The sequence below is a fragment of the Camellia sinensis genome, chromosome 6 (genome assembly GCF_055761805.1).
Source record: "Camellia sinensis isolate YWXY chromosome 6, ASM5576180v1, whole genome shotgun sequence".
NCBI classification, from domain to species: Eukaryota; Viridiplantae; Streptophyta; class Magnoliopsida; order Ericales; family Theaceae; genus Camellia; species Camellia sinensis.
The window spans coordinates 91152378-91165094 of NC_138966.1; the positions used below are offsets into that span (position 1 = coordinate 91152378).

The window sequence follows — 12717 nt, forward strand, 5'->3', positions numbered from 1 at the left end:
CGTGAAATTGTTTGATGTTCAAGTGGAAGAGGTTTCGTCGATGGCCAACGAGGTTTTGGCAGCTCCAGTATAGGGTACCCCCTCATTTATTGAATCTGAAGATTGTTGTTCTCAAGTGCCTAGCATTTATCCTCCCAGCAGTGAGGTGGCAGAAGGGAAATGGGCGTTGGTGGCTAGCCCAAAACAGCCACAACCACCATGTTAATTCTCAGCTGGAACTGTCAAGGTTTAGGATAACCCCTAACAGTCCAGATCCTCTGAGGCTTGATCTCAACTCATCGTCCCCAGGTGGTGTTCCTAATGGAAACAAAAAATAAAACGGGTTTTTTAGATAGACTTCGTAGACGGTTTCACTTCACGCACAAGTTTTATGTTGATCCAATAGGGGTGTCGGGGGGTCTAGCATTATGGTGAATTGATGATATTCACATTGATGCCCGTTTTTCTTCTCGGAATATGATCCATAGCATTATAAGTTCTTTGGATAGTCATAGTAACTGGGCAGCTACTTTTGTATATGCTCCACCACAAAAATTGCTCCGCAAAAATTTCTGGCTCCAGTTTAGACAGATGGCACATGAAAACTCTTATCCCTGGCTTTATATAGGGGACCTAAATGAAATTGGTTGTATGGCAGAAAAGGCAGGAGGTGTAGAATGTCGCATGAGTCAACTGCAAGGGACTGCCTTTTACGGAGCTGCTTTCGGACTGTGCCCTTATGGATTTGGAGTTCAAGGGACCGCCTTTTACTTGGACCAATAATCAACGAGGTACTGCCAATATTCGTGAGCGATTGGATAGGGCTGTGGCTACAGTTGAATGGTGTGGCCTCTTTCCTTTTGCCCAAGTGTTTCATGAACTTTTGTTCAGGTCGGATCATTGTCCTCTTATCCTCAATTGTTGTGTCCCTTTAAAAAAGATCCCACGGTTGTTTAAATTTGAAACTATGTGGTCTACTAACCCTGGGTGTCTTGATGTGATTAAATCAAAATGAAGCTTTCTCAAACCGGATCCCAAATGTTCCAACTGGTTCAAAGGCTCAGGACGTGCAGGGATGGGTTAAAAAGTTAGAATAAGAAGTGTTTTGGGAACAACAAGCTCCAAATTGATCAACTGAAAGCTGACTTGGCAACTATCCAAATGCAACCTGTTTCTGATTCTAATTTTGAGCTTCAGCATCAGATTGAAACTAACTTGGAAGATTTATTGGCCAGAGAAGAAATGTACCTTCATCAACGGTCCCGGGTACGATGCCTGAATTATGGGGATAAAAATTCCAGTTTTTTTCATGCCACTATGATTCAACGTCGTTAGCGAAATCAGATACTTAAACTTCAAGGCGAGATTGGAAATTGGCTGGAGTTTGATTCTTAGATTAATCACCATCTGCTTGAGTACTTCTCCCAGTTGTTTTTGAGTTTAGGGGATAGAGATTTTACCGAAGTTTTTTCTATGGTTCAACTACTGGTGACTGAATTAATGAATCATCAGTTGACTGCATTGTTATTCAATGAAGAAATTCATGCAGCGATTTTCTAGCTCAGTGCCTTTAAAGCACCCAGGCCAAACGGTTATCCTGGGTTCTTTTACCAAAATTATTGGGATGTGGTGGGCGACCAAGTTTGTCTTGCTGTCCGCAGTTTTTTCATGGGAGGGCACCTGCTTAAAGAGCTGAACCAAACAAATTTGGTACTGATTCCTAAGGTTGGTAATCCGTCAAACTTATCACAGTTCTGCCCTATTAGTCTTTGTAATTTTACTGTTAAGATCATTACAAAAATCCTAGCGAATCGTTTGAAAAAAGTTCTTGGTCTTTTGATTTCTCCAAACCAGTCAGCTTTTGTCCCGGGGAGGTTAATCCAGGACAATATCCTTTTTGCTCATGAAGCTTTTCATTCTTTGAAGTTGAAAATGGGGGGAAATGTGGGTTACATGGCCATAAAACTTGATTTTAACAAAGCCTATGATCATATAGAATGGGACTTCTTGGCTGCAGTTTTACAGAAGATGGGTTTTCATCCGAGATGAGTCCAATGGGTGATGGAATGTGTTTCAACTGTGAGCTTCTCAGTTTGTGCTAATGGTGAACAAAAGGCCTCTTTTGTCCCCACTCGTGGGCTTTGCCAAGGGGATCCTTTATCTACATATCTTTTTATCCTGGTTGCAGATGTCCTTTCAAATCTTCTCTAAAAAAGCCTTCGAGATCAGCAAATTTCTGGATTCAAGATTGCAAGGCATTGCCCAACCATGTCCCATCAATTATTTGCTGATGATGTGCTTCTATTCCTAAAGGCAGATATTTCTGAGTGTCAAAAAGTGTTGGATCTTTTGTCAACTTATTGTGTAGCATCGGGACAACTGATTAATTTTGACAAGTCTAGTGTTCAATGCTCCTCCAACGTCTCCCTATCTTTGTGTAGCTCCATTTGCACTCTCTCGGGGCTTCAGGTTTCACTTCCAAATACAAAGTACTTGGGCCTGCCCTCATTTTGGGGGAGGTCAAAAGCAGAGGCCTATGAGTTCCTCATTGAAAAAGTGGTGTCAAAACTTCAGGGTTGGAAGATGAAATTGCTCTCGCAAGTTGCAAGGGAAACACTGATCAAGGCAGTGGTTCAGGCAATACCCTCATATGCAATGGCTTGTTTTGCTTTCCCCCAAAAATTTCTATGCTAAATTGAATTCCTACATCCGAAGATTTTGGTGGGGAAGGGATATGGATGGTAAAGGAATTCATTGGGTAGGTTGGGAGAAACTGGTGCTATCAAAATTCCAAGGCGGATTGGGATTTAGAGATTTCAATATGTTCAATTTGGCTTTGCTAGCAAGACAAGGGTGGAGGTTACTTAAATATCCGCAGTCTTTTAGTGCCTGCATTTTGAAAGGCATTTATTTCCCCCATTCTAGCTTTATGTATGCATCTAAGGGCCGCCGAGCTCCATGGGCATGGGCAAGTATTCTCCAAGGATGGGAACTTCTCAAACAGGATGTCAGGTGGCAAGCTCATAATGGGTCTTCGATTCGCTTTTGGGTTGATAAATGGGTTTCATCTCTCTCTGATTTTAAAATATCCTCTTCAAAACCTGTGGATTGTGAAATTGAGAAAGTGGAGGATACTATTGATACAACTACAAAGAGGTGGAATCTGGCTGCCCTTCGTTCTCTTGTGTCGAATTCTAAGCTCCAAGCTATATCCACTATTCCCACTGCATTGGCCCCCATGGCAGATTCTCAAGTATGGCACTATGATTCTAAAGGTGTGTATTCGGTTAACTCGGGTTGTCACATTGCCAGATCCGTCTTCAATAATAGTTTGGTCCAGAAACCATCATCTTCTTTCCAACCTCCTAGTAAGTTTTAGAAACTCATTTGGGCTCTCAAAGTCCCACTGAAAATTTGCCATTTCTGGTGGCTTGTTTGCAACAATGCTTTAGAATCTCGGGAGAACCTGTTGAAACGGAAATGTGCTTACTCAAATCAGTGTCCTATTTGTCATTCTGGGCCCGAATCGGTTGAACATTTATTGTTTGGTTGTGATTGGGTTCGTCCAATATGGTTTGGGAGTACTCTCAATTATAGAGTCAAATGGGATTCCATTCACTCAATTTTAGAATGGTCGAGTGCCTTGATAGAACAGTTTCAGACTACTGCTGATGGTGCTAGCTTCTTCAGCCAAGTTGCTTGGACTGGTTGGTTTATTTGGAAAGGAATGAATGAATTTATTTTTAACAACCAGCCAATTGATCCTCTCTCAGTCTTACATCGTACTTGAAAGGCCAGTGCAGAGTATGAATCAACCTCTAATATGGGTGTTTCTTTACGCCTATAGGTTCCTGCTGCTGCCAATTTCTCTGCTATGCATTGGGTTCCACCGCCCTCGGGTCAATTCAAAATTAATTGTGATGTGGCTATGCAAACGGGCTCTTCTTAAGCAGTGGCTGCTGCTATCCTTCAGAATTCTACAGGTCAGATGTTAGATGGGTTGATTCAGAAGTGGTGCATTTCCTCCTCCCTCCAAGGTGAAGCTTTTGCCTGTCATCTCGCCTGTCAGTTGGTTCAAGCTTATCATCCTACGATGGTCGAGGTGGAAGGTGATAATAAACAAGTCATTCATTTGTGTGTTTCAGAGGACGTTCCTCCTTGGGAATGTGGAGCTATTGTTCATGACATCAAGCAACTAGCTGATCAAAGCACCCTCTCCTTTCATTGGTGTTCGAGAACAACAAATGGTGTTGTCCACTGGGTGGCCCAAGCCTCCCTACATGGCAAGCTTCCCATTGATTGGGTCTCTCACCCTCCGTCTGCTCTTCGTTCTTTAGTTCGGACTATTTAGCTTTCTTGTTTAGTTTGTTGGTTTGCTTGCTTATCTCATTTCTCTGTTCAAAAAATAAAAAATAAAAAAGTGAATAGATAAAATTTGCACATATAAAACTAAAATATTAAAATAATTTGGACTGATAAGAAAAAATTAAGACATATTTCAACAATTAAATTTTTTAACAAATAGGTTATACATAAATTTTTTAAATAAATAGGTGTTAATTTCGACATATAAGAAAAAAAAATTAAGACATTTCAACAGATAGATTTTTTCAACAGATAGGTTAAAAATTTTGACATATAGATATGTTAATAATTTTGACAGATATGTATTAAAAAATTAAACAGAAAAAAAAAAGATTTGAACAGATAGGTTAAAATAAAAGACAAAATTAAAAACAAAATGTCTTTCAAAACAACAAAATGTACTTGTTACCACAATATTTCACAAAATATGTACTTCTCACTAAGAAAAATTACCCATTGCATCTAATGCCTTGAGCAATACTGAAATTAGATTTATCACCAATATTTTTTTTTGTTTTTTTGTTTTTATTTTAATTTTATTTTGTACAAACAATATTACTTCTACATTAGTTGAATATTGGTTACAAAACCTCCTACAAATTTGGTTAGAGCATTTTCAACGCTTTATCAAAATTTTCATTAAATTCGAGGAAAAATTTAATGAAAAGTTTGATATGATATGATGCACTCCAATGGTTTTATCAAATCTAGGTGATTGTCTGGCTGATCGTTCGGTCTAAAGTAAATTTTCATCAAATTCATCACAAACCAGTTGTCTGGGAGGATGTCCGAGCGGACGTCTTACCTAACGGTTACCTACAAATTTGATGAGATGATAAAACTCTATTAATTTGATGAAAAAAGTAACTCTCTCTCTCTCTATATTTAGACCTCGTTTGGGAATAGTTTTTTTTTAATAACTTATTGATTTTTTAGCTAAAATATGATGTAAAAAAAACTAGTATGTTTGGGATGATTTTTTGATTTTTTTTTTCCCAAAAAGATGTGCGAAAAGTATAAATAAAATGGAATTTTCAACTTTTTGGTATAGGTTGTTGGCTTTTTGATTTTTTTAGTGACTTTTTGGCTAAAAAAATCACTTGTCAAATGAGGCCTTAATATCAGTTTGATGAAAGGATTAGAACTCATGTTTTAAATATTTTTTTATCAAATTTAAATTTGATAGCAGATTTAATAAAAGATTAGATTTAATAAAAGATTGGAGATGACTTAGAGCATCTCCAACAATGAACTATTTTTTTCATCAAATTTGATGAAAAAAAGGCTCTTTCTTCAATTTGATATGAGTTACTCTAACGGTGAACACTGTTACTTGCATCAAATGCCTGGAGACATCCAGTGGGATGACTGGCTAGTCGATCGATTACGCCACTGAATTTTTTCCCCCCCTCCATTTCTGTTCCAATTTTGTTTCCCTTCAAGAGTTCCCCTGAGCTTGTGCTCTTGCAATTTACTTAGAAAAATGATGGGCTTCTCTTGATTTCTTCTGTTGAATGGTTAGACCCATCTCTTTTCCTGGTCTTCTTGTCCATGATCAGAGCAGCACAATGAGAAATTGGCTTCCATAGTGAAAGATACATTGAAAGACCTATCTATTCTTCTGCTTTTCTTAATTCTCACTGATCTTTAACCAGATCGAATAGAAACCCTAGATTTGACTACCTTAAAAATCCAGTAACTGAGGATTCAAGCCAGATTAAGGCAGCAAATTTGGACAGAAATGTGGGAAGAAAAAAAGTAAAAAAAATTGAAGTATCTGAGAGTAGTCAAGCCCATTTAATGAATTTTAATGGCAAAGCTCGTGACGAGGTCTAAGCACAACCACCAAGTGCGGAATTGTGAACTGAAAAATTAGCTTCGTCAACACTTGAAGATGCACAACAACCAACTGAGAAAACAGAGGTTCACCCATCTCATTGTATCAATTTTGTACTTGAATAAGATTTCATTTTCAAGCTTGAGGGGTCATCCAAGGGGTCGACCTCCTAGTGTAAAATCTGTACAAAATTTTGCGAAAGGTGGTCATCTGGTAGTGAAAATTCAACGGTAACGAACAGTGTTTTGGTGAAAGACCCACAACATCTTCAATTTGGTGAAAAATTTGGGTCATTCTCAATTTGATATCATTTTGATGAAACTATTGGAGACAAAAAAACTATCATTTTTCACGAAATTCAAATTTGGTGATGAATCTGATGAACCATTGGAGATGGTCTTAGAGTATTTCCGATGGTATATCAAAATTTTCATCAAATTTAAGTAAAAGTTTAATTTGATATCAAGTGTTTCAACGGAGGTTTTTGAGTCATCATTAGAACACCAATCAACCAGGCAGATGTCTGGCCAGTCGACCAGTCAGTGTAAATTTTTCACAAATTTTTACCTTGAGGTGGTTATTCGGAAGGTCGATCAGGGCAGACGACCGAGGGGTCGATCGGTTAGTGTAATATTTTCATAAATTTTCGCGTTCAGATGGTCATTCGAGGGTGAAAATCAAATGACTATGAATAGTGATTTGATAAAAGACACATTAGTTTTCAATTTAATAAAAAAAAAGTAAAATCTTAAATTTAATACTTATTTAATGAAGCTGTTCAAACAAAAAAGGAAGTAAATTTTTACTAAATTTAATGATAAATTTAAATAACCCTTAAAAATGGTCTTATAAGTGAACATTAACAAATGACTTACCATTTTTTCTCCCCTTAAAAATAACAAAAAAAACATTACTACTAGAAAACAACGAAAATCCACTGTCCTCGCAGGCTTCGCAAGCAAAAACACCTGCTCTCACTTGTGCCATCACACAACAAAACAAAAACACTGTACGAAAAAAAAAAAAAAAAAATTACACAAAACCACATGTCCTTCACATCCGAAACAAAACAAGCTCACAGATGATGAAAACAAAACAGCACAACATCTTCTCTCTCTAGGGTTTGAGCAAAAAAACAAAAACAATAAAGGAGACAGAAAGAGGTTTCCCTTTACTTCATTCTATACTATACTATATATGTGGATATATTTTGTGACTGTATAGTCTTACATACATATATTTGTATGCATTGTTAGGGTTATGGAGGTCATTGCCGAGTCGGATAAGGATCAGCTTCGCGTGAAGAAGGAGGCCTTGGAGGCTGTGCTCCTGCAGTGCCAAAGAGCTCTCGAATTGCTCACTAACACCGGCTTTGTCGACGACGCCGACACCGATGCTGCGGCGGCGGACGACGGCGATGGTTCGTCGCCGCCGTGTCGGGATAAGGAGACCGATGAGGTGAGTGAATTTTGGGGGAATTCAAGTGGTTTAATTGTCTTTGTTAGGATTTTGATTCAATTGGAATTTTTGTATTTAATAATGTTGCATCGTCCTATAGCAGAAATAAATTCTGCTTTTGAGTGATTCGCTTTTTGTACTTTTGGGACCAAATATTCTTGTGTTGTTGTACACTGACTAAATCAATTACATTTATAGTTAAAAAAAGGTTTTTTTTTTTTTTTTTTGTGTGTATGTATGTGTGTGTGAATAAGTAATCTAAGACTTCAAATTTTAATATGATATGTTTTGGACCCACTACATATAAATGAGGGAAAGATTTTTCGTTCAATTCTGGTCCTATAATCAAATAATGGTATGTGTTTTGTCTTTCTTTAGTAAGACATATAATTATCATGCTCCAGCTCGTAATTCAATGTATATTGTCTCTGTGTGAGAGCGGATTTCACACTGTTGAATGAATTGGAGCTCCGTGACCAAGCTGGACTTTCCAGGAACCGAGACCTGGAAGAGAAGAGAACTGGTCAGAGCTGCCCGACTGGCAGGGACGGAACTAAAATTTTTACTTTGGAGGGGCTAAGATACGAATAAAATTTTTCTTTTATATATCAATTGTTATGTACTGTTTGTTATATTTCAATACAAGAATGAGAAATAACTAAGATTTGATACTAAGGCCTGGTTTGGTAAGACTAAATAAGTTCACACTTTTTATCTTTTTATTTTTTTTAGGTCACATCAATCAATATCTCCTTTCTACTTTTTTATACATCTTTTTATAAAAAGTTAAAAAGTGCACTTATTTAGAACATGCCAAACAACCCTTAAAATAATACATAAAAAAATATTTTGTATTTAGTCTTAACATGATCGAAAGCAAAGTCGTATATATTCAACTTAAACATATAAATAAAAGAGAAATCAAAGTTAATGGATTTTTTATAAATGCCAACTCAATTATCTATTAAAGTGAAAATCACTACATTTTTTTGCGGGTTTGAATTTCAAAAAATTTCAATGGGTCTCATATGAATCTCATTAATATGGTATTATCATTATGAGTATGCCTCTCATCAAGTGATAAACAAAATGTGATCAAAGAAATATAATTAATGTATTATTGCTATTAAATTATGCTTGTGTTAAATAAATTAAAAATAAAATTAGAGGTCTATTTTTTTTGGTGTTCCAATACTTTCATACATAGAAACTTGTTTTGTTAAGAAATATGAAGTTTTCAATATTCATACATAAGGTAAGCAAGGGCCATTTGTAATAACAAGACAGTTTTGGGCAACATAGCATATCATCACAGTAGCATTGTTTGCTTTGGACAGGGTGGCCATGGTCCCTCACTATCTCCTAATAGTTCCATCCCTGCCGGCCGGTGTTGGCTGGAGAACCCCTCCGATGTTGAAGTCAGGAACTTATGAAGGAAAAGAGAAGAATATATATATATGTGTGTGTGTGTGTGTACAGAGAGAGAGAGAGAGAGAGAGAGAGTAGTTGCAGAGAGTGCAATTCAATTTGGAGTCTGACACGTTCACTATATTAAACTAGAACATTCATTTTGTGTTCTTTGAAGAGTGTGCAAGGTGCATTGATCATCCTTGAGGTCTAGCTATCTAATCCAACTATTTATTTCGGAACATACTAGGCAAATATAAATGCACTCGAACAAATATCAATGACTCTGTTAGAAGACGGTAGTTGCTTCATTTTGTTAACTTAATGTGCCCCATGTTCCCTTTTCTTGCAGTTGTGCGACCTCCTTAAATCTAGAGTTGAATGCCCTGATTTCCTAAAAAAGCTCGAGAGTGCCCAGGCTTTGGTTCCACAAAATGTGGCTGGTATGCATCTAAAGGCTGTTGCTTTGAGAATTTTATAGTTTATGAAATTCTTTTGACTTGAAAAAAGGGTGATGTGTACCGTATGGTATGGCAAAAACTACAAGTCTTTGTATTTGAAAACTGCCACTCTTCATATTCAAAAGTTAAATTTTGGACAAGCATAGTCTTTGGTATAATTGTGGATGTTAATTATCTTTTGTGTTGCTAACATTCCTTTTTACCTTCAAAATGACCTTATGCTTTTGTAATAGTTAACATAATCAATGTGTGATGGCAGAAGAAGGGAGTTCTTGGGACATGGTCAGTGAAAATGATCTATGGGAAGGTGGTAGTTCCGTGATGGACCAAGAGGACTATGTTTTAGTTAGGCAAGAAGATATAGCAGAGGGTATTGCATGTTTCATGGCCGCATATCTGTTATCCCTTAAACAGACCAAGGTTGGTGAAAAACTGAAAATTATCATTATTGGTTGAAAGAGAAATGGTTAAGTATCTTACATTTATTAATGTATCTGTGCTAACCAAAATTACTGTCTAAAAGTTGACAGTTCTCTTGCCTTAATTTTTTTTTTGTGTGTATTTATCTTATGCCATCTTATAGTTGATTAGATAAATTGATTTAGGCTGTGTTCAGCTGTTGTGATGTCAGTTTGTTGAGCATAACCTGAGTAGAGCGGAAGTAGAAACTTCAGGCTCAAGTCATCTTCATTAGATACTGATTACCCTCGTGTAAATCGCTCTTGCCCCTGGTTCTCAACCAATTAAAGGGATACTCATACTGCACATCCTACTATCCTAGGGCTTGCCTGCCATACTAATGCTTGCCAGTGTATGAAAATGTGCTACAAGTGCATTAAGAGCTATACTGTTATTTGTACTATCTTTTGCCATTCAACAGGTACCAGGGTTGTGCAATTACACAGGGCATATTAAGGATATGTATTTAGGCCTCATTTGGGAACAGGCTAATTTAATAACTTTTTGGCTATTTGGCTAAAATATGAGATAAAAAAAACTAGTATGTTTGGGATGACTTTTTGACTTTATACGAAAAGATGTGCAAAAAGTAGAGAGAAAAGAGAATCTTTGACTTTTTGGTATGGTTTGTTGGTTTTTTGATTTTTTTAGTAACTTTTTGGCTAAACCAGCCTGTTGCCAAACGAGGCCTAGTCTGGTTCTTGCATTGGTGGTATTAGTGGTTCCAGATCAGTGCCATTGTTCAATCTTTTTAAAAGCGATCCATCTGGTATTCTGAAAGGAAGTTTCTGTGAAAATTATTTTCTATATTTGGAGAATTTGATATTTGGATTGATGTCTCTTTTTGCAGGATTTCACCCCTAATCAACTCCAGAACGGTGAGTTTGATTGCTTCTTATGTATAGTTACAAAAATGTAAAAATAAAAAGAAAGTATATCTAAGTGGCATCTACAATTTATGACCTCTATTGGGTTTGGCTGTTGGAATTTGGGAGGGAAAAATCTGATATTGTGACTTTTCTTCCAGCCCTGTGCAAGACATTCTCTGTGAAAAAGAAAAAGGGTAAGCTTCGGAAGGCATGGGATGGAAGCAAAGTCATCTATAATGTAGCATCTTGGGGAGCGACAGCCATTGGGTAGGTTATTTGAATTGATTGGCTTATAATGGTTTGATATTTATTCTACTGTTATCTAGTCTTACCTGTTTGATTTCAGCGTGTACAATATATATATTGACTCATTGCTCGACTGTATTGCTATTTAATTTGGTGCTTTGTCTGTTTATCTTCAAAAAGCTTGAGCTTAAGTATATTTCAGGACTGAATTGAGTAACGAGTCTAACCTTGACCCAACTTGCTGTTGGTAATTAGAGGTGTCTCATAATGGAAAAGGTGCTAAGCTGCTAAATACAAGGTTCGATAGAACACATACCTGAAACTGTACTTATCCTCGCCCAACAAAAGCTTGTTCATGTGTTAATTTTTGCTTTTTTACGGGTTTCAGTCCGTTGGTTGAGATGCTGGCTCGTAGACCTTAGAAAATGGTTCATTATCGACCTACCAAAACCATAGGAAATATTGCTGCTGTGGTTTTCCTTTCACTAGGTAATATTCTCAATGCAATCCAAATCTTGAACTCCTGCCTGGAGCTGATGTTTGATGCATGCTGGTGTGAAATAGCCAACAAACTACACAATGCATCTTAGCTTCACCTAAGCATTGTCATTATTGACCAGTGTTATCATTCATGTTGAGGAAAATAACGAAGAATGGAGTAAAAGGAAAAAGTAAAGAGGCAAAACCCAAAGCCCATTGAATATGACCATGTGCAGGTGTACCTGCAGCTAATAGCACCTAAGAGATAGGAAGCTTCTAGAAGCAGGTTCTAGATGCTTCACTAGAGTCTGCCTTATCATCTATTATGTATGCTTGTATGTTTTTCACAAAAAATTTCCCAGATGTTTGATACCAGACGGTTTGAGGTTTCTGGTCAGTGTGTGAGGTTCTGATTTTAGTCTCTATTGTGTTGTCTAAACAGGATTTACCAAAACCCCGCGCTCCTTAGTGCCGCCTCAACAGCCTTTTGGACTTCGTGTCAAGTTATCTCGAAGCTTTTCTAACTTGCTTGTTGAAGTTCTGATGCTTGGGGACTCTTCAGTGTTGTATTTGTGTTTGGCATGGTGTTCCATATAATTTTGTAACCTAATTACCATTCTTATTGTGCTACGGCTCCATTGATTGTTCTGTCATAATTCAAGCTTGTAAATATTCGTCAATTTTTTTTCTTGGTCTGGAAATATTCTTCAGTTAAAGCATTTCTATGTGCAGTTACAGATCCAGTAGGATCATCTTAGTGCAATGATTTTAATTGTGCTTCTTCTTTTTATTTATTTGTTTTTCTTCTTTTTATTTATTTGCAGACCTTAATTTTTACGATAAATAAATTATTTGTAGTCGTGTATCCAAAATATGAATTTATTGAAGTTGTGGGTTGAAGTCATGTATTTGATGTACGACTTCATCAGATGACATGCCTTTGGGATTTTGCTTAAAAAGGCGTTTGGACAGTGGTGGATCTAGCACGTGCCCAGGATGGCCCATGACCCTTCAACTTCTTGAAAATGACCCCTCTAGAAATTATATGTACACCCCTTAAAGTTTTTGTAACACTTATTTTTTCTCCATTTTTCAAAGAAACCCTATAGTTAACCTTCTTCAATATTTATTTTACTATAAAATCTCTTTATATATC

General features: G+C 36.9%; 2 protein-coding genes across 3 annotated transcripts; both read left to right on the forward strand.

Moving 5' to 3' along the window:
- Positions 1–2247: 2247 nt before the first annotated feature.
- On the forward strand, positions 2248–2673 carry LOC145793411 (uncharacterized). Its single transcript, XM_082876235.1, has one exon. It carries the CDS (start codon positions 2248–2250, stop codon positions 2671–2673), a length of 426 nt encoding a protein of 141 aa, XP_082732361.1.
- A 4432-nt stretch (positions 2674–7105) lies between these two features.
- On the forward strand, positions 7106–12324 carry LOC114276896 (uncharacterized). Of its 2 annotated transcripts, XR_003634406.2 has the most exons (9): positions 7106–7344; positions 7438–7639; positions 9399–9489; positions 9767–9927; positions 10817–10844; positions 10994–11102; positions 11284–11379; positions 11470–11570; positions 12004–12324. XR_003634406.2 is itself a non-coding variant. In XM_028218731.2 (7 exons), the coding sequence occupies exons 2-7, from the start codon at positions 7442–7444 to the stop codon at positions 12083–12085; spliced, it is 669 nt and encodes a 222-aa protein (XP_028074532.2). In that variant the 5' UTR covers positions 7106–7344; positions 7438–7441; the 3' UTR covers positions 12086–12324. The 2 variants fall into 2 exon arrangements, 1 of the variants encoding a protein (XP_028074532.2); XM_028218731.2 differs by lacking the exons at positions 11284–11379; positions 11470–11570.
- The last annotated feature ends 393 nt before the right edge of the window (positions 12325–12717 follow it).